The sequence below is a fragment of the Pan troglodytes genome, chromosome 5 (assembly GCF_028858775.2).
Source record: "Pan troglodytes isolate AG18354 chromosome 5, NHGRI_mPanTro3-v2.0_pri, whole genome shotgun sequence".
Classification (NCBI taxonomy): domain Eukaryota; kingdom Metazoa; phylum Chordata; class Mammalia; order Primates; family Hominidae; genus Pan; species Pan troglodytes.
The window spans coordinates 140,399,114-140,422,160 of record NC_072403.2 but is presented as its reverse complement, the minus strand read 5'-3'; the positions used below and the strand labels follow the sequence as shown (position 1 = coordinate 140,422,160).

Here is a 23,047-nt window from a genome sequence, read left to right as displayed (position 1 = left end):
TATGAAAATAAGTCTTCAATATCTCTAGGTGTAAATGAATGATGTTAACGGCTGTTTGTTATGCATAAATGAAAATATTTCATATTCAGACAGCAGGAAGAATACAAAAAGAAGGAAACTAGTAAGTTTGCATTCTTGATCAGTATTAGAGCCATAAACAAGAAAAATACTAGAAATAGTATAAAGGAAAACATGGACTTCAGCATCTTGAATCAGAGTGATATTTTTAAACTATTCAAATGGCCATAGAAATTAAGATTTTCTTTCTCTGTTCAATCATTCTTAAGCCTTCTTTCAAGGGATTTCTTCCTTCATTTTCTTAAAATTCAACATCTTCTCCTGCCAGACTTTTCCAAAGCTGCTTGGCTTTAGAAAGTCTGCTCATGCATTCATTTCTCAACTACAGTTAATTGAATAACTATATGACCACTGTTTTATGGGCAGGGATATAATGACAAACAATACAGAATCCTCAACTTCCACGACATTAGAATGACAGCCCAGCAACCAATGAAACAAAAGTTTAATTCTTAAGGAGGCAATGATCCTCAGCATTAATGACCAACAGACTCATTATGACCTACACATGCAAACATGTACATGGGATGACATAGGCTGTGGTCCTTGTAGAACATAGAGGAAATACAGTCTCAGCTTTCTAATAGCTTACAATCTATAGAAGACATCATAATGAGAGTTATGACAAGAAATATGCCAAATGTAAATGATGACTAATCATCCAGGTAACTATTGACAAAGGTTATCTCCTAGTTTGTCTTCCTCTGATGAAGTAATGTAATATCAAACTAATATAAGATTGCTGGCATTCATAGCAAAGGAACTGTAATAGAATGTTAAGAATTGTATTCACTGTGAATACAGAGAAGATTGAAAATATATTCAATATCTTTTTTATAAATTTGCTATCACAGTTTACCTTTATGGAGTAATACAATATATTCTTGCCATTCTAAATTAGTGTTTTTTAAAACAGTGTATTTTTTAAGGGTACACACTCTGGAGTCAGAGTGCCTGGATCTGTAGTTTAGCTCCACCATTTACTTAAGCAAACTGCTTAACCTATTTGAGCAACAGTTTTCACATCCGTAAAGTGGCTATAATATTTTAAGGATTAAATGAGGTGATCCATGCATATTAGCTTTGGATTGCTATTTTAACAAATTACTGCAAATTTAGTAGCTTAAAACTACACATATTTGTTGTCTTTCAGTTCTGGAGGTCAGAAGTCAGAAATGGATTTTGCTAGACTACAGTCAAGGAGTCAGCAGGGCTGTGTTCCATCTGGAGGCTGTAGGGGAGAATCCATTCTCTTGACTTATCCACCTTCTGGAAAACACTTGTATTCCCTGGCTTATGGCCCCCTTCTCCATTTTTCAAATAAGCAGTGTAGCATTTCCTCTCTTCTATCCTTACATCTTCTCTCTCTAACTCCAGCTCTATTGCCTCCCTCTTGTAAGGACTCTTGTGGATTACACTAAACCCATGCAAACAGTCCAGGATAATATTGCCATTGCGAGATCCTTAACTTGATAACATCTGCAAAGTTTCTTTGGCCTGTGAGGTGACATAGTCACAGCTTCCAGGGATTACATCATGCATATCTTTTTGAGAGTGGAGGTGGGGAATGTTGTTATTATTCGGCCTACCACCCCTGTAAAGTATTTTTAAATATTAGCTAATATTATTTATTATGTACATTCACATTGTTCACCAAGCTTCTCTAAGATGTATCTGAAACAGTTAAGTGGCTATTTTACATCATGTGGAAACTGAAATAAAACTATGTTTTGACCAATTCAGCCTCTGATTCTTTTCTCAGACTGTTTTAACTTGTTATTCTTTGACTTTCTGCTCAGATCAGTGGACCATTAGTTTCTATCAGCTGTAGTTGTCAACAAGTAAAAAAGTTAATTGACTATTTCATTATGGCCCCAAAGAAACTGCATGTGATTTTAATACTCCACTGTGCTCGTGCAGCTATTTCTTAATGAACTCTTCTCTGGGCTTATTTAGACAGTTGCGAAGATTTAAATGCTTATAAACTGATGTTATGAGAAATCTGTTGTGTACTTTATGCATCTTCCAACAAGGCTTCTTAGATGATTTAAAAAATTTATCAATAAAAATGAGAATTCATCCCCAGGATGGATAAGTGTTCAGTCAATGAGAGGCACACTTTGGTCAGATACTAACAGCTAGCTACTTCCCAGAAAGCGTGTTCAAGGAAGAAGTTCAAGCTTCACAAAGTGGTTTACGCCTCAGGCCTTTTTTTTTTTTCTGCCTGCAACAACTATCACTTTCTTTCAGATCTAGCTCAAAACTAGCCATATCCCAAAGTTTCTTCCTTCAGCTGTGCTTCACCATGACTTAATACTTCGCTTTATACTCCTTCGCATTTAGGGTACATGTATTTGCACACATGCATATACATACATACATATACATACATATATATACATATTTATTTATTTATTCATCTTCCTCTTCCCTCAAGTGGTTTGTTGTCTCTTATTTTTTTATGTTTTATTTTTTTGCCTGTTAAACTCAGATGTAAACTACTAATTCTCCTGTATCCCCCACAGAGTAACTAGCACTGTGTTGTGCCCTTAATAAATGCTTGCAAATGACAAAATGAATTCTGGGCTTTGGTTAAAGATGACTTCAGCATGGAAATGAGCCCCTATGTTTGTGTGTAGGTTTTAATGGTTCATTTTCTTGTCAGACTTCCCCTGGTTATGAATGCTGTGGCGGCATCAGCAGTATAAAGGGAGGATTTTATTGGAGAACATTTGGAGGATTAGAAAAATCTCCAAAGCTTTGGAAGCACCGCATCTTGTGTTCAGACTTCTATTTCTTTCTGTCTCAAGACCACAATAAGCACAGAAGAAAGATGGCAAGATCCACAGGGTTCCATATGTGAAGCCAGTCCCCCAGCCCCCCTCAGAAGTAGGTGGGAGGAGGAAAGGAGCATAATCATTAGAGAATTTATTATTCAGCTGTGTTAATTCTCATCAGGCTGCAACTTTGCATACGAGCTCTTAACCCCACAAGATATAGTTATTATTTAATGCATGATGTATTTAGTTTTAAGTTATCCTCTTTCCTGGTTTTTACTAAAATAACAAACAACAACAAAAAAATCCCCATGATAATTCATGCATTCAGACCAAAAGAATTCAAACAGGATTCAATGGGAGGCTGTATAGCCGGTACCTTTATACCTGTTTATAGTGAGCCATGAAAAACATAATACATTTTGGTGGGCATAGAAAATACTCACTAGCATAAAGGGAGAATAAGGCACCATTTATTGTCCCAGAAAAAATAATTTGTCAAACACATACTGGGTTACTGTGAAGACCAGGCATTTTTTCCCCCAGAGTTTATTCTTCTATTAACATCATTAGACGAGGCTTTTTGAAAATGGGGAGAGGCTCACCAGTGGGAACCTACCAGCTCTGGAAGTGACTGTTACTGTCCCATCCCTCCACCTCAATCCAATTCACACTTTTATGATTGGCTTCCTTTTTGACCCATGCTTGTTAATTATATCCAGCTGTAGGCAAATTGCTCTTCCAAATTGGCAATACTGAGCTCTCAAGCTGCTCACATTTTCTGCTTCCCTTGATAAAACCTTTGGAGCATGCATTTTCTTGACTAGTGTTTCTGAACTAATCCTCAGTTATGGATGTTTCAAGGGTTCAAGGGACTTACAAAATAACTCTGGTTGTGAATACAGTGTATGTCTTTCCATCTGATCAGAAATTGCCTAAGACCATATAGAGAGAATTTCCTGAGAAATGCAGGCAAGTGGCATCACTATTTCTCTTATTCCTGAATACTCTATTGTTAAGGTCTAAGAGCCAAGCTAACTGGACAGGTCACAGTGCAACTCCAGGGAGGAGTTAGGCTTTGTTCTACAATCCAAGGCCCCAGTGCCCATCCAGGGTGATAGCTTTTAAGGGTATGACAAGCACATTTTTCCACTCTGGAAGTCCCTGCTCTATTCATGGGCTTTATTTTCAGAAATTCCCTGTCCCTCTTGTCCCCAGGGATTCTCTTGACAACACACGTACCCATGCAAGAAGTTTCCTGTAAGAAAGTGCTTATAGGTGTGTTTTTATTTCAAAGAGAAAATAGAAGCTTATTTCCACCTACCAGGTCAAGAGGCTCTGCAAGAATTGGCTTGAGGATTTTGACACCTGACTCAAATAAAAATTTTTAGAGATAAGAATTAGGTACATAGGAATTGGAAAAAAAAATCAGATTTAGAATCCAAAGACCCCAGGTCAGAGTTACAATCCTGCTATTAGCTAGCAGCATAACCTTGGGCAAGTATTTTAATTGCTCTAAGCTTTGATTTTCCTCCTCAGTTAAGTGAAATTAATCATACCTGCCTTGCCTCCTTCACAGAGTTGGAGTGAGGATAGATCATGATCCATCATATTCATGTGGGTGAATATGCTTTACAAACTAAAAAGCATAATATAAGCTGTTAGTTATTATTAACAAGCTGAGAATATTATCTAATTGCTTATAAATACATGCTGTGTGTACACTCATGATCTGCCACTGGGTAAATAAAACCTTGCTTCCGCTCAGTACAAGTTTGTGCATAGTCCTTTAGTGAACAAGACAAGGAAAATAACATTTAGCAGCTGTTATCAACCAGGCCCTTTCATGTCTATGCTTTTTTTTTTTTTTTTGAGATGGAGTCTTGCTCTGTTGCCAGACTGGAGTGCAGTGGCACGATTTTGGCTTACTGCAACTTCCACCTCCTGGGTTCAAGTGATTCTCCTGCCTCAGCCTCCCGAGTAGCTGGGACAACAGGTACATGCCACCATGCCCAGTTAATTTTTGTATTTTTAGTAGAGACAGGGTTTCACCATGTTGGTCAGGATGGTTTTGATCTCCTGACCTCGTGATCCGCCCGCCTCAGCCTCCCAAAGTGCTGGGATTACAGGCGTGAGCCACCGTGCCTGGCCTCATGTCTATACTTACAAGCAAATCTGCAGCTCTACAAGAAAAAAAAATGTATATATATATAAAATTTAATCCTATAAAAATATTATTACTTCATTTTCACAAAAAGGAAATTAAGATACGGTGGTATTAAATGTTGTTTAATGCAATGTTCCCAAATTCTGTTCCCTGGAACGCTGGTCCTGAGACCTACTCCTCTATTAAAGCGTTCTATGGTCCAAAACTTTGAGAAACAATGAATTCTTTTTCCTTCTCCAATAGACTTATAGCACATGATACCATATTGGAAACCATGGGAAAGATTCTATAATAAAGAAGCTTGCTATATTGAAGAAATCTGTTAAACTTTGCTCAGTCCAGAGTTCTCCGAGCTAATTTAATCTTGAGGCTGTATTTTTGAATTATACTTATTTAAATCTGATAGAACTGGGATTCTACAGAAAACACTTGCCAAATGCAGATCTAAGATTATGATTGGAGTTAGTGTGTGGTAGATCTGCAATCAGAACACAAAGCTGTCCTCTTTTAAAAGAAATACTCTAACCATAGGCCAAAACAATAGGAAAATAGAGAAGAGCTCCCATAAAATTTTAGTATACTACATCTATTGCTAACTATATTAATACTATGTTTTGTAATTTTTTTCAGCCTTCTTTTTTTCTTGGTTATAGTACAAAGACCTTTGTCTTCTGATTTTGTTTATTGTTGTAAAATATACATAGCCTAAACTTTATCATTTTAACAATTATTGAGTATATAATTTGGTGGCATTGAGTCCATTCATCTTGTTAGGCAACTATTACCACCATCCCTCTCCAGAACTGTTTTATCTTTCTAAACTGAAACTCTGTATTGTCTTCTGATGATTTTACCCAACATTTGATCATAAGCATTTTTCCATCTTGCAATTTACTTTTTTCATAACTTTCATTTCTAGTGGCTACGAGATATTCTACCATATAATGCTTATGAATCTGCCTGTTGTAGAATATTTATATTCTTTCTCTTTTGAAATGATAAACATATTAAATAACATTTTTCATATTTTGGATTATTTACTTGCAATAGCTTCTAGACTAAAGAACAGGAAGATTTTAGTGATTTTTAATGCAGGCTGATGATTTCTTTTCCTAAAAGTTTAACCAAATTTATACTTCTATTGATTCATGTATTCATTTATTCTTTCAAACAAACAAAAATCTACTAATTCCTAATATTTGCCACGCACTTAGCTATGTAGAAGACCCACCAGATTTCTACTCAAGTGATTTCAATCCATACTGGTCAGCATTAGTTATGCACAAAAGGAATAATGTACTCACCTACAAGTTTTATTGCATGCTTTTGATTTTTAGTGAGAAACCATCTGTGTTGGTTTGCTGATTTCTTTTGAGAATTTCCTTTCTTCTCTTTGCATCGCCTCCCCCACTTCTCACTTAAGTATGTGTCTTTGGGTAAGTTACTTAATCTATAACCTTGTTTCCTTATTTGTCAAATGGGAATCATTGTACCAAAGTCTTCACAGAATTGTTGTCTGAACTCAATGAAACACTGAAAATCTTGATGTCTCAGTGTGACATTGTATACTCTAAGACAGTGCCTAGAACATTTGAAGAACTTTCTAAACATTACCTGCTATTATTATTACTTCCATGATAGAGAAATTAATAAAGTTTCATGAAATGAATCTTCTATCAGCTGTCCCCCAAAATGGGCAAGATAAGAATTGTGTGCACTTTGTCCTGGCACTGTGTGAAAATATTTAAAGAAGTTTTTTGTTTGTGTGTTTAAACAAACAAATTACCACGTCATGAACTTCTTTTACATTTCTTACAAGAGTAGAACAGATGAATTAGTATACAGACAGTAGGGTTTTGTTTGTTTTTACTGGGAAAAATTGCTGCTAAATTTTAGGAAGTTCTGCTGTCCTCAAAAAGAAAAATATGTCCCTCAGTTTTTTGTTACCTGGGATCTAGGAATGTTCTCTAATTAAAGAAATGGAATGGTGATGGTGTGTTGAAAGGTATAGGTTAATGAGTTAAAAAAAAAAAATCTACACTGCACCCTAAGGAAGGATGAACTTAACTATGCTGAACTGAATTGACAAGGGTTGGGCTAGTCAGTGTGCTAATGAGCAGGCTACTATTCTCATAGAATTTTTAAAAGTCTTTTCTGCCTGATATGTATGTGTGTATAATATGTATTTATATATGTATATATTTGTGTGTATATTTATTACATTTTTGTTTCCACAGGCTCTGTCATAAGTCTGGTCATTAATAGCATATATTTGATTAAAAGAATATGTGGCTTGGTAAATTATGTGAATGTTATATTAAAATGAATTTCACATTGTCTTGATTTACAAAGGCTAAGATGTCTGAGAAACTGAGAGATGTCAATCAACAGACTATTGTTTTAGCAATTGTACATAACACATAAAAATTCTGAATCAAAGTTATTATGTTATTCAGTTGTGACCATACCTATTTTTTGTGACATTTTACAAAAATGAATAAAGTATGCACCATACAGTCTTACCACAGAAGTAAGGCAGGGTGGCATATGGCGAAACCACTTCAAGCTGCTGAAGTAGTTAACTGTGAAATATTTTAATGTTATAATATAGCATTATTTTCTGCCAGATGAATCATTCCGAAGAAGCTGTTTTCATGGTCAGTGTGAAAGTCCTTTTGTTAAATACTTATGTCTTAACTACCTACTAGATATTAAAAAAAATAAAACCACACACACACCAGACCTAGTTGCAAGGAAGGGATAATAAGCCCTGATGCAGTTCTTAGGTGAGAACTGGAAAGGGGCCGGAGGGTTTCAGAGCAACAAGCAAAGTCAGTGAAGCAGAGTAAATCCAAATACTTGGCAAATGACAAATAAACCAGAAAGGAGACACGCCAGCTGTTCACGCTGGAAAGTTACTGATCGTTTATTCTGGTTCAAGTTTTATTTATTCTATGAATAAGGGACAAGTTTTCGATGGGGGTGGGGTGTCTTATTCCTTATTACAAGAATAAGGAACGGGGAGTTTTCAAGGCAGGCGGGTGTTTCCTCAGGGCGCTTCCACACTCCCCTTTCAATCAGCAACCGCTCGGGGGGACCTCCACCTTGGGACGGAACCCCAGGACGGCTCTCCTCGGACGGCGGGGGTTTCTCTGCGCGCGTCCTCGGTCGTCTGGTCGCACGGCTTACCGAACTCTCGCCTCTCAAACTCTGATTTCTGGAACAGGGCAGCGAGCTGCGCCGGCTCCCCTTTCCCGCTCGCTCCCCCCGAGCAGCGGCTGGCGGCGGGGCCCAGGCTGCGAACAAAGGCGGCGCGGGGCGCTGGGCGCGGGGCGCGCGGCCGGGGCTGGCGCGCGTCTCTCCGGCAGGAGGCGGTGGCGGCGCCGCGCCCGAGCCCGCATTCCTCAGAAGCGCCCGGAGCCCGCGGGGCGACGTCACCCCCGGCTCCGCCCCCGTCCCTCCCCGAGCAAAGTAACTCTTGACTAACAGGAGCAGCCTCCGCCGAGCATGGAGAGCTGCCGCCGCGGCCGGCCGGCGACGCTGGCGACGCTTTCGCCCCTGAGGTAGTTTGGCGACCGCGAAGAAGGAAAAAGTGCGGGCGGGCGGCTGTCCTCTCACCGTCCTCACCCCGCGAGGCCCGGCCCGCTCCTCCGTCGTGGATTTCGCGGCGATCCCCCCGGCAGCTCTTTGCAAAGCTGCTTGAAACTTCTCCCAAACTCGGCATGGATACGACGGCGGCGGCGGCGCTGCCTGCTTTTGTGGCGCTCTTGCTCCTCTCTCCTTGGCCTCTCCTGGGATCGGCCCAAGGCCAGTTCTCCGCAGGTGAGTGGCCGTGGGGCGTCCCCGACGAACGCCTGGAGTCCTGGGCTCACGAGGGGTGAGCCAGATCCCCGCTAGGGCTGGGGACAAGGATCGTGGGGAGCTCTCTCTGTTCGGGGGTGGGGGACACAGAGTAGAGGGAGGGCTGTCCCCAGAGTTCGTGCCAGGTGGGACGCGGGGCACCCATTGTTCCTCTCCGAAGCTTGCTCGGGGCTCAGGCTGGCACGGTCGAGCCGGAGAGTGTGGGGACCTGCTGGCTTCGGCGTCTCGCGTGGCCTGCGCCGGGCTAGTGGGGAAGAGAGAAAGAAAAAGTAGTTACGACTCCCGTGACGGCACTCTGTTGCTTGTGGTGCGGGTTTGTTGCTGTCTGCCACTTGGGTGTTTAAACAAATTCCCTGGGAAGCCATTGTCAGAAATGTGGAGATTCGAAGGGACTGACCTCGGCGCGCTTTGCCAGGTGCTTTTTGTCCCGGGAATAACCTCCCCTGACTATTGTCTAACTACTTCCCCGTCCCTCCCAGAGTCCCCTTTTCTCCTCCCCCAGCTCTGGGTTGCTCCCGGGCTTGCCCTGTGCGCTCGGGCACTGCTTGGAGCATGTTCTGTGTGTGTGTTGGCGGAGCCCTGTAAGATGTGTTGAAATGCGGTTCTAAGGACCCACTCTGAGCGTTCATGGGCATCGAGGTCTGGGCGCCTGGTGGAGGAAGCCTGACTCGCGCGTGGGAGCCCGCTCCTCGGGCAAAACCACCGCCAGGCTGGCCCCGCGCTCCCCGGATCCGGCCTGGGGCTCTGGCCCCGCGCTCCCCGGATCCGGCCTGGGGCTGGAAGCGGACCGTAAATCACTGCCTTCTGCCGGGAGAACCCAAAAGGAGACAAGTGGAGCGTCTCGCTGTAGCCCTGGGGGTTCTCGGACAAGCCGCTCAGAGAAGTCCGTGAACCCCGGCTCTCCCGGTCCCGCCCTCTGTTCCCCTCCAGTTTTGTTATCCTTCGTGTAGGTTGGTTGCTTCTTTCGTTCTCTCCTCTGGGGGCTCTGAAGTTTCACCAGGTGGACGCTGGGGAGCGGGCTCCCGAGCACTTGTCTACCTCCCGCCAGTCCTGACAACTTTTCTGGCCAACCTACCCAGCTTCGCTTGGCTGGCGAGCGCATCTGCTGCTGGGGTTCGCGGTGCAGATGGAGACGCAGTGGTGGCCAGAGGGTGATGGAGAAGACGGGAAAAGCGACAGCCACGCTCCTGGCTGAAGCCGCAGGAGGCAAATAACTTACTTTGTACCTGACAGTTTCTCACGTTGTTGTGGAGGCCCTGTTTCCTGGAAATAAACTCAAATTGTTGTTTTCTGGAGTAATCGTTTATTTCCCTTCCATTGCTCTTCTACCCCCGCCCCATTTAGAACTCTGTAAAGGGAGTTAAACAACAGATTCAGGTGGCAGAATGTGTCGTACATTCAGGCAGAGATTATGAAATGGCAGCACGCAGAGGAAAAGCCCTGTATATAATTGATGTACGCAGAGGGTAACAGCTCTATGCAAAAAATAATCCAATGGTTTAATTGAATTCTTTCTGGAGTAAGCATTACTGCATGCATTTCTGACATATAATGCCCGTTAGCATTGAAACCGTGCTTGATGTAACTCATTATATGCAGGCAAGTTGGAGTGAGTATTGATTTCTGCACAGTTTGTCACTGCACGGAGAGCCTACGCTTGAAAAGGCTTGTAGTTTGTTAATTGAAAGTTTGAACTCTACCAGTTGCATAATTAAACTTACATGTATTCAAGAGTTGCAACTATTAATGTCTCAACAGCGATGGATATATTTTCAGCAGTAAAAAAACTTTTCTTTTTCTCTTTTTAAATGTTATTTACTCTTTAATTAACAAGTAAATATTACTTTTCCTCCAGCTGAATGTGAAAATGAGCTTTTCTGATACCTGGAGTTTAGATATGTACAATAAACAATTGTGTTCTTAGATATCTAGTTCTAAGTACTTTAACTAAATATGCCTGGCTTTTCTTTAGTGACAAAGCATAACATTTGACATGATGTTGTATATTTAATTAATATAATGTGCATTCCTAAAAAGTACAGTAATCACAGGATTGCATTTCAAGATTTTGCCCTTTAGGAATGTATGCCCAGAAATGAATGTCTTTTATTCCCAGAGTTTAAAGTCAGATTGTGGATTTGCCTTTCTCCACAAATTATAAGTTTGTTTTGTAAATACTTCCTTTTTTTTCTGGCTACCATAAATCATTTGATATTTTATTGTCATAAAATTCTATGGCAGTCAGATTTGTTGCAGACATAGATTAGAGATGTATTGAAGATTGGAGGTGTATTCTATATTGCTGGTTTTTCTTATATTTTACTTTAACTAGTGAACTTTTATTCCTTTTGAGAAATTTAAATAAACCCACTTTAAAAGTCCCAAGACAAATTCATGTTGAGAATTTAAAAATATCTGAAGTATGTCTTTCAAATCATACTCATTAAGATCAGTTTACTTTCCGATATCATGTGGTTCCTAATGTAGTAAGCTTCAAAAGCAAATTTTGAAAGGCTGAGCATTGTTGGGACTTTGATGTGTCATATACTTATTCAGTTTTCTTTGTTTAAACCAAAAATGTAAGAGTGTTTTCATTATTGTGACTTTTTTCTTAGCTTTTGCAGTTAAAGTGTAAAACTGCTGCACTGTGAGCCTCTTTAAAACCAGAACGTTCTGTAAATCCCAACTCATACATTCTTTCAGTTTCACCTCTCACTTAAAATGACACCCATGTCATATCTGAGGAAACCGAGGCATAGAAGAATAAAGAAGTATTAAAGTTTATTCACTGGGTTGTATAGCTGTGATCTCTTGATATAATGTAAGAAAGTTTTCTGTAGAAGGACTTAGATGACTGACGAAACCAGATGCAGGTAAGGTGACTTGGAAACTCAGCTTTCTCCTCTGTAAAATGGGGATAATAATACCCAACTTGACCTTTCCACATGGTTTTTATGATTAAATGAAGTAATTTATGGGAACTAGCACTGTAAATCATAAAGCACTGTGCAGCTATCTGGGGTGTAATCATCATTAAGTGCCTTAGTTTCAGCTTTTTACTGCTTCCAAATTCTCTCTCCAGTAAGTGCAGGCTGTTCAGGATTTGTGTGTGAGTGTGTCTGTGCGCACGTGTGTGTGTGCATGTGTGTGTGTGTTTTCACTCAGCCAGTCATTCATTTAATTATTGTTTAACATAGTTATTGTTAAACATAAACATACTAGATTGGCCAGACCATAATTTTGTCAGCACAATGATCGATTATCCTTAATTTTTTTTAACTTACCTCGTATAAATCCTTACTTGAGTTAGACCCATGGAAGAGTCACTATTAACATTCCTGGTATTTCTAACTACAGAAAAAAATATTTTTAGTCAGTTTCTTTAGCTGTTTGTTTAACTGTTGGTTCAGGTTTTCAACTCTGTGTTGAGAATAATATGTAGCTTTTTAGATGCAGTCTTATCAATGACCTAGAGAGGGACTATTGTCTCTCTTGTATGATAGGAGCCTGGAAATACAGCTCGAGATCCTGCTTTGTCTATAGTTCCTGACATGTCACCCTGTTGATGTGCACTTAGAATGCTGTAACTCATCTAAGCAGCACCTGAGCAGTATCTGACTCCTTGTTGTCTCTTTAGGTGAGATTAATTTCTCTTATACTTATTACCTGCTAGGAAGATATGTTGGAGCCAGCTTGCTTTAAGGTTTGCCTGTTAGTTTTTTTGGTTTTGATTGGCTAAATATCCCTCGGTCCCTCAATTCATTAAAACTCCACGTTCTAATCACTAGCAATCATATGTAGCTGGACATTTCCAGGACTGTTTTTTTCTCTCTCTAGTCCTCTTGCATCTGACTCTTGATTTTCCTAGGTCGTGAGATGTAGTTTTGTGTCTGGCCTACCCAGACGGAAAGAGGAGAGTCTGGCTGCTGTTTGGACATTGGCATGTGTGCTGCTGACAGCTCTTCTCTTTGTGCTCATAAAAGTGAATTTCAAAAATAAATCAACCCCTCTCCCACTCTGCCCCCTCCCACACTCCCTCCTACTCTTTTCTAGCAAAAACAGAGCCCCACATGTATATACACAAGATCACAGCCCTTTTGTTTTTGCCAAATATATTTTAGTGCTGTACATGTCCTTAAGAACTGGAAATATGACTCATCCACTAACCAAAGCTAATGCTAACATTCCCACCAAATCTCATATTTCTAGCAATGATGGTTTGTTACAGGTTTTTCTGGCCTTTAAGGTAATATTTAATTCATGTGATAAGATTCCATATAGAAAAAGTGTGTTGGCTACTAATATTTTTAAAGTGCATGTATACCAGGTCTACTCAAACTGGTATTAAAGACAGTGAACATCATGCTAAATAGGGATCTGTGCTGCTCCCATTTCCCCTACTTGCTTTTCATGGAGTGCAGGAAGAGAGATGCTGGAAGATTGAGAGCAGGAAGCATCAAGAAAGTTTACAGATTGTTCTTAAAGACAAAACAAAGAACACAGGGATTCTGTGTGTGTGCACGTGTATGTGTGTGTGTGAGTGTGTGTATGTGTCTTTGATCTTTTACTTAATTTTTAGAAGAGGAAAAAAGTCCTATTTTTGACTTGTTTATTGAAATCAGCCTTTGCCTTTGCGCAAACACATTTTCTAGTTCTGTCAATGTAAAAATTTCCCTCTGTGTATTCCTCTCAGTCTTTACACTTTGATCATATGTATCTGGTCTGTGTTCCTTCTTCAAATGGTGTTTCTTTTTGCCTAAAAAGGTTGTAATTGCTTTTGAACATGACTTGTTTTTTTAATCAAAACTCATGCTGTTTGTCATAGTACTGAAAAAAAAAAGTACAAGACATCAATTCATGATAGGTCTTAAAACAGTATTTGATAGCAAAGTAAGTGAATAATACATTAATCAGGCTATTTTTATTTCAATTGAAGCAAAAAGCAAACTTGCATATCCATGAACTAATCTTTTAATGTCACAGAACATTTATTTGTTGCTGTTTCTGAAGTCTTTAAGTTCCCTTTTATAAATGGGGATAGACAATTTCAGAACCACATTGCTTGATATTTTGAGATAAGTGAGATAAGTTACATACAACTATGCCTTGGAAAACTTAAAAAATGTTATGATGTTTGATATCAGTGTGAACTCTGAATAGTTTATAAACTTCACACTCCACATTAGTGCAAATGTGTTTTGTGAAAATACTCCTAAAGAAACGTAGTTTCACATAAAAGGTTTTTAAAGTTTCATGAAGATTCTATTATGGGAAGTATGTTTATTTTCCTTTTGTATTCTTGTGGGAATTCTTTTGATCTGTATTTAATATTTTAATAATGAAAACTAAGTGTATGTAATTTTAAAACTTAGTTTCGTGAGGTTTTTTTTAGATTGTTGAGGTTCTGGGAAAACACTGGGCCTGGGATCTAAGGATCACATTGATCCTCTCGTGGAACATTGCCATTTCCCCACTTAACTCTGGTTGAAATTTTTGGCATTCTCCTTCGTGTGTTGATAATCCATAAAAATTACAAGTGGCTTATTTTGTCACTTACGGTTGTTTTAGGATCAAATTAAGTTGTCCTAAATGGAATAATCCATGTTTCCACTCGATATGATTATTGAGCTCTGATAATGAAAATGATGAACAGGGCAGTGCTGGCTGAATCCTCCAACAGGTGTCATTCTAGGAATTGTTTTAATAAGGGGAATTCAGAAACAAGGCAAAATAAAATAGTGCGTAGTGGAGTTATTGTTTCTATTTATTTTGTTGGGAAATGTGAAAGATGGAAGTATGTAGTCCTCTGTGTGAATACACACACACACACACACATCTTAACAATGCTAGGACTTAGTTGTAGAAACATTTAGGTTAGAAAGAAGGTAAGGGCATCTAGAGATGGTATCAAAACTCCGTACTTACATTTTTGGAAAGAGTAGTGAAAATAGATCATTACTTTATTTCATAGATGTAGAAACAAGTGGAAAATAAGCTGTATATAATCTATACTGTATACTATACTATACTGTTATACTTTTAAGGATAAAATAATAAATCTTTCTCCAGATTGGTATCTATTAATATAAACCCTTCCCAGTGCAGCCTGTTCCTTAACCAGCTGCTCATAGGCCGATTCTCCAAGCGCTGTTCAAGGCAGCAGCTGACCAGCCACAGAAATTCCCTTAATCCTTGTTAGATAGTGGAGGTGACCTAGCAGCTGCTTAAGTGACAGACTGGCAACAGTTCCTTGATGTGATTTTTCTTAGGTCATTCAGTAAATTCAAGAGTAGAGAGGAAGGCTTTCTAGGGTCCTCACTACCCACCCAGGGATTGATGACTGATTGCTTCATGGTCATTGGATTCCTCACTGCAAGGTGTCCTGGGATTTTGTGGTTCATGGACCAGTATAATTAGCATCATGTGGAAATTTGTGATGATCTGTGATCATCAGAGCCACCCCAGATCTACTGAATCAGAATCTGCATTTTGATGAAATCCCCAGGTGATTTGATGGAACATTTAATTCTGAGAAACACTGCTCTAGGACAAAGAAAGCTCAGTTTAAAAAGATTGTCACATGAACTTTACCATAGAATTTCAAGAATATTGCAAAAGGATTAACGATAACCTGAAATACATTTCCTTGGATTTATATTTCTTTTTCCTTTCTTTTTCTTTTTCTTTCTTTCTTTTTTTTTTTTTGGAGATGGAGTCTTGCCCTGTCACCCAAGCTGGAGTGCAGTGGCACGATCTCGGCTCACTGAAACTTCTGCCTCCTGGGTTCAAGAGATTCTCCTGCTTCAGGCTTCCAAGTAGCTGGGATTACAGGTGCGCCACCATGCCCAGCTAATTTTTGTATTTTTAGTCAAGATGGGGTTTTACCATGTTGCCCAGGCTGGTCACGAACTCCTGAGCTGAAGTGATATTCCTGTTTTAGCCTTACAAAATGCTGGGATTACAGGTGTGAGCCACCATGCCCGGCCCCTGGAGTATATTTCTGATCAATATTTACTTGATTATTATTTAATATTCCAGACACATCAAAACAACAGTACTATGCAAGCTTTTTAAAAGAATGCTCAGACGATTTTGAAAAAAAATATTTTCATAAGAGACTAAAAGTAAGACTAGTTTTGGTTATGAATATTTTGTATAAGAATATTTAAAGATAAACATACTCTTCAAGGAACCAAACATGCTATATGCAAATCATTTTTAGCATGATGTTATGTTGATACAGGAAATACTATTCCCTCTGACATTATTAGTAGCAGTCTCTTGCTTTATAATTCTCTTTTTCATCTAAGCGTAATTTAAGATCTTTGTAATAAGGAGCTCATTTATAGGACAGTCAAATTTAATGAATGGGAGTTGGTAGGTAGAATGCATTAAATATAACTGGTGTTCTTTTTATTATCTTTTGTGCTCATATTTAAGAACAGAGATTCTTGTCAGTTTTCTCAAGAGAAAAATTATGATGTAATAGACAGTGTACACTATTCATGTCAAAACACAATTTTACTTGCATTTTATAGCTTGCTTTAGCATTCTTTTAGAAAATGAATTTTCCCAGAAGACCTAATTGCCTTCTTATTAATGAGCCTGTAAGTGTTTTTTGTTATCCATTTACTATTCTAAATGTGTCTACTTGTGCTAGCTGTTTCAACAGTGTTGTCTCTGATTAAATCACAACTGCTATATTTGTTTTTGCCATTCACTAGTGATTCAGAAAATATTGGCATAATGACGTGGTTATGGCAGAGACTAATAAAAAACAAGAAGTAAAAATTAATGTTCACCCATTACAGTTGGCTGTATCATGAGATCAGAAGCTGGAGTTTGGGATAATAGCAACGTTCTCTATATTTTTGATACTGTAAATAAAAGTCTGCCTAACCTATATTGTCTTAAATATAAAATATATAATTTATTGAATTAATGAACTGTAAATCAGTAAATTTCCATATGTACTTAATTTAGACACTAATGTTTAAAGAAAGATTTAATAGGAGACTGATCACTGTTAGAGGAGAAGTAGTGATGGAGAGACTCTGAGAGGGCACTTTCATATATCTTCAAGAACTTCACAGTTACTTTTTCTAATTTGACTCCAAATTCTGGAACTTGTCTTTTTTACTAGTACTGCTTTTATTCTTATGAGCAATAATTAGGTTCATTTATTTTCTTATATGTTAGAGAAGAGAGCTTTTCCTAAAGCAATTGCAAAAATAACAATATGATCTGTAATTTACTGAGAGCCCATGACCTGCTGGGGCCTGTGATCAGTGTTTTACATAATTTTAAATCCTCACAATATCCTTTAAGATGAGGATCATCTCCATTTTACAAACTAAGGCCTAGAGGGGTTAAGTAATAACTTGTCCCAAGTGGCTATATGAGTCACTGGTAGAGTCAAGATTCGTTAATGAATGTACACAAATGTTTAAAGATTAGACATTTCTTTGGTTGCATCTTGGCAGAAAATGTAACCCAGACTGGTTGCAACAAAAGGTGAATTTATTTGTCTCTCCTAACTACAGTTCAGGTGGAGCTTGATTTAGAAGTTGACGTAATTCCACTGAGACATGATGTTTCTCTGCCTGCTTAGTTTAGTTCTAGGGTATTCCAGGAGCTTCTTAGGCTCCATATAGAGGCATGATGGCTGTGGCAGCTCCCACCGAACAAGATCCCAGGTTCAAGTCCCTTAAGGAAATGTGAATTATCTGCTGGTTGCACCTGATCAGGCTCTAAGGTTTACAGTGCTTGAATCCACTGATCTTGTTTCCAACCATTGAATCTAAGGCTCTGACTGAGGGGAAGTTAGTGTGCTGATTGGCTTGGCCCAGGGTTTGTAATCTTTCTGATGGGGAAGAAAGAAGATGGGAGATGATGGGGAAGAGACAGTGGGATCAGATGGTTCTCTGTTGTGGACCACTAGGTGATCTCTAAGCGGGAAAGCGTGGAAGAGAAAGAGAGGAAAGAGGCAATTTGTGTCTGGCAGGCTTGTATACATTTACAGATCACCTGTTTTTAATCTGAGAGTGTTTATTTATTGGCTTTCCCTTTAAGGACTACTTTAAAGCATGAATTTATATTATTTCCATTATTTTATTGTCCTTGTCTCAGTATTGAATTAGTCTAACTTTAAAAATTTGTAGAATTTGGTGTTAAAAAAGATCTTAGAAATTAATGACCCCTTCATTTGACATAAGTTGCCCAAAGTCATACAGGTAGGAAGAACTTGAGCTCAAATTAAAGATTTTAATGTATAGGTTAGTGTTCTTACTATATATATATCATATATTAATGTATACTATATATATATATCATTTTCCTTAACAGTAATCTATATAATTATTATTTAAGATTAAAAAATTTTTGGTTTGTATACCAAATTTCTGAAACAATATTTCCAAATATAAACCTGACTTAGTGATTGGATTTGATTAGAATAGTAATCTGCATATAAGGTGATAATATGTCTGTGAATGCAAGAGACTATCTTAGATAACTGCTTGGTTTTCAGATATCATGACAGAATTTATACATGTATGCATGTATAGGTGTTTGCATGTATGCATTTATTTATTTTTAATAGAAAGCAAAGGGTAAAGTAAGCTATGGTAAATGATATTAACACAGACAAAACCTACTAACTCTACTATTTTTGAAAACCTCAAGAGATGATGGTGATTTTATTTTTAATTTTGATCCTCTAACCTCTGCTGCCTAAATTTATTATGTATATCTGAGCAACATGGGATATTAGGAAGAGTTGCTATAAGAAATATCTTGGGGTACTGAATAATGAATAAAATGTAGAGAAGTAGCAGCTGTTTGCCTAGCTACCTCCTCTCCTAATGAGAGATTTACCCAGGCTGTCTTAATCACATGTTAGTGCTAGTGGATTTGACTGAGGACCATGGCTGTGCCAGTTGAGGCCAGGGGATAGTCTCCAGGCACTTTAATGGTCCGTAATGGACCTTCAATGGCCAGGGCAGCTGGCCTGGCACATAGGGGTGTAGACAGTGGTTGAGGAGGAAGGTTTACTGACTTCATCATGCTTCCCTTTGTCACTGGAGGCTTGTTTTCATACACTTTTGTCTATTATCATAAATAACTTATGATAATAACTTATGACTCTTTTTCTGTCTTATTTATGTCCTTATGTGATGACTGTCAGTCCTAAATGATGAAGTTTGTAATAATTTGGCCTAACCACCTGGTCGGTTGGAGCAGATTGCTATCTGGTGTTGACTCATTATGCCCCTTTATCTAAACCAACACTTAAATGCTCAGGAAATATATGAATGAGGTGAAGGGGCTGGCAGCAACCTACCTCAGAGCCAGTGCCTTTGGAGATCTATGCAGGAGGCTGTTTAATGCACAGAGCACTGGCCTTGCTACAGGAGGACTTATGTTCCAGTCTTAAGCTCTGTCACTTTCTGAGATTTGGGAGCAGTCCTTTCTGCTTGATCTCTCATTTCTTTATCACCAAAATGAGAATATTACAATGAAGAATGACTTTAATGTCTTGTCTAGTCTACTGAACCAGACACTTTTAAGGTGAAATGAATAATATATGTGAAAGTAGTTTTATATTTGTAAACTACCATAAAAATGTAAATTTTGTTAGGAATAGAAACTTTGACAATAAGGAAAGTATTGCTGAAGGCACAAAAAGTGTATATGCTGAAGAAGGGAAATGAAAACAATAAATGCTTCATATATTTGCATGTTTAAGTGATACATTGCCTCTCAATGTTGGGGAAAGTGGTATAATAAAGAAGAGTGAGCATGGTTCTTGTGAATAATGGGTGATTCTGCAATCATGTATCACAAAGAGCAGTCCCCCCAACTTTTTTCACATATATGTATTTCCTATGTATGTATAAATAAACTTTAATGCTACCAGGTAGTTCACTAGCCCTCCCATATCTCTGGGGGATACATTCCAAGGTGCCCGGTAGACGTCTGAAACTCATATGGAACCCACCCTTAAATATACTATACCATGTTGTTTCAGTCTGATAATGGAAATGGCTACTGAGTGACTAACAGGCAAGTGGGCTGTACAATATGGACACACTACACAAAGGGATGATTCATGTCCCGGGTAGGACGGAGTGAGACAGCATGTGATTTCATCACGCCACTCAGAAGGGTGTGTAATTTAAAAGCTGCTTATTTATGAAATTTTTTCGTTTTCTTTTCTTTTCTTTTTTTTTTTTTGAGATGGAGTTTCGCACTTATTGCTCAGGCTGGAGTGCAGTGGCATGATCTTGGCTCACCGCAACCTCTGCCTCCTGGGTTCAAGCGATTCTCCTGCCTCAGCCTCCCAAGTAGCTGGGATTACAGGCACCTGCCTCCACCATGCCCAGCTATTTTTTGTGTTTTTAGTAGAGGCGGGATTTTGCCATGTTGGCCAGGCTGGTCTTGAACTCCTGACCTCAGGTGACCCGCCGCCTCAGCCTCCCAAAGTGCGGGATTACAGGTGTGAGCCACAGAGCCCTGCTTGAAATTTTTCATTTAATATTTTTGGACCACAGTTGGCCAAGGGCAACTGAAACCACAGAAAGTGAAACTGTGGGTAAGGGGGTCCTACTGTATTTGTATTTCCTCCAGATATTCAATATAGATTATGTGATTATGAAATAAGTTATTAAAGAAATGTAAATGTGTTTTAAGTACTTATATATAGAAAGTTGTGTGTATACTTTTTTCCTTTTAAAAATTTTCATGATGAGCTAGAACATGCTCTTGCCATCTGAGCTGTTCTGCCTGGTTTTTAAGAGCATGATCCTGATGAGGTTTATATCCTTTCATTTATTCTTTCACTCCATGAATCTTTGAGCACCTTACTATGTGCCCATGCTGTGCCAGGTTTTGGGTATGCTGGCAAGTAAGCCAGCAGTAACTTGTCCCAGTGCCTGTGCAGCATTTATTATGTTAATGACTATTAAGGCATGGTAATATTTGCATCGCTGCCCACATCTAGTGATTCACAAGTGAAGCCTGGGGCTTTGTTGGTAACTGACCATATATTTTATAACTGACCATACTCCTGAGATGTGGCAAGTGTCAAAGCTCTGTCTGTCTTACAGTTTGCTGATTCACTTCAGAACTTGCCTAGGATAATTCCAGTCTATCAGTAGTCTTTCCATAGTCTCAAAACTACCCAAATAAGTAAAAGCCTACCGAAAAAGAATTACAAACACATTGCCACAATGATAGTAAAATTCCGCCAAGTGGAATTTCCCAAAACTTGAGTAATCCGAAATGTAAACAAAGTCAGGCAGAGGAGAGAGCACATTTGTTTTCTGGAGGTTTGCTGTCACTAACTCTCCCTCTGGAAGCAGGATCAAGAAGATTGGTGGACAGCCTCTTAGACTACAGTGTATGTCAATGTGCATTTACAACCTGAATATTCACACGCATAATCCTTGGTTGTTTGGCTGCAGAATCCTGTTTGCTCTGACCTGCAGCTGCTTATGAACTGCCTCTCTTGCCTGGACTTTGATCAGCCCTCTCTCTGCTATTGCTTCTGTAGCCCATTGCCCTGTGTAGTGGGCAGCCACAAGAGAGGGAGACCAGTGGCTGGCAGAGTCCTATCAGCCAGGAATGAGGGTGGGCTGTGACCATCACCTAATTGCCCTGGCACCTGCATCCCATAAGGCACTGTTTGGTCATTCATTATGAAGGGGACAACAGTAGTTATTTAAGTACACTCACGGTCTTACCAGGAAATGGGGATTTTGAACTTCTGTCTTAAAAGAGGCCCACATGGCCTCTAGTGTGGGCCTCTAGTGTGAATTAAGGAGAGAAAAGCAATTTTGGAGAAGTGTAGATTTTTCCTAAGCCAAATTAAAGTTACTAGATTACATATACCCAAGGTTCAAAAATAGAAATTTAAAAAACTATTTTTTGTTAGTTGAGTCACTGATATTTTATGCCCATTTTGTGTTTAAGCAAAAGAATACTTATCAAATGCTGATCTCCACACATAGTATAGAGCATAGTGTTTAAGAATGTGGACATTGGAACTTGACTGCTTGAGTGGGAATATACATTCCAACATGTTATTACTACATGATCTGACCACTTTCCTTCAGTTTCCACATATTCAAAATGGGAAAGTACACATTCCAGATGTAGGTTTTGAGAAATATTGAGTTACAGTGCTTAAATGAGTGCCTGGCACACTAATAAAATTTGTCCATTTTAGTTATTATTGTTAATGCAATTGCCAGTGTTTGCAGAATATCTAATCTCATGCTGTTATCTCTTAAAATCTCTAACTACATTATCTTTTACTTTAAAATAAAACCACAAGAGAGTAAATAATAGGATGCCTGAAGTAAATCAGCTCAATATGTTGATTAACAAAGACCACAAGCATCACTTTATAGAATATAATCCAGTGTTTATGAAAACAAGAAGCAAACTTATTCTTTTTTTATGTTAGAGGTTACGGTGACTTCTAATAATTTTTTTTTTTTTTTTTTTTTTTTTTTTGGAGACAGAGTTTTACTCTGTCAACCAGACTGGAATGCAGTGGTGTGAACATAGCTCTCTGTGGCCTCAACCTCCTGGGCTCAAGCAAAACTCCTGCCTCAGCCTTCAGAGTTGCTGGGACCACAGGTGTGCGCCACCATACCTGGCTAATTTTTAAAAATTTTTTTATAGAGATCAGGGTCTTGCCATGTATAAAAACCTACCCAACATCTTTGGAAAATGCATTTAAAATTCTCTAGGTAGGTTGAGGGAGGTGGGAAGTTTTTGGCCTACAAAGAATTGCTTACCTTCTAGAACGATTTAATCTCAGATGATAAAATATGAAAATTCTAAATTGGGAATAAGGTTAAAATAAGAATTGACCAGAAAGTGGAGGAATGAAATCTCTGCCACTCCAAGCAGTGCCCATCCCAGTAAGTATTATGTCCTATCTGGGAGTAGCACTCAGATTTAGAATGAGAGAATTAGAATTAATCAACAAGATAAGAGGGATCTCTTTAATGCCTAAGAATGTTGGTATATTGTTTCCCCAATGGTTATAGAATGGGAAAGGAATATCACTATTGCTTCTGTTTGCATACGCTAAACAAATGCACTGGCTTTTAGAACATGTGTTTATGAATTCTATATAACATTTTTCTTTTTC

The 23,047-nt window shown here is 38.9% G+C and overlaps 1 protein-coding gene across 12 annotated transcripts in view; it reads left to right on the top strand.

The window, feature by feature from the left end:
- The first annotated feature begins 8,436 nt into the window (after positions 1–8,436).
- PTPRK (protein tyrosine phosphatase receptor type K) overlaps positions 8,437–23,047 on the top strand; it is a 559,129-nt gene continuing 544,518 nt past the window's right edge. For all 12 annotated transcript variants that reach the window (XM_009451976.4, XM_063813453.1, XM_054686295.1 and 9 more), the window contains exon 1: positions 8,437–8,844. In XM_009451976.4, the coding sequence (XP_009450251.2) occupies positions 8,745–8,844 (100 nt within the window). In that variant the 5' untranslated portion in view covers positions 8,437–8,744. The remainder of the gene's footprint in view (positions 8,845–23,047) is intronic.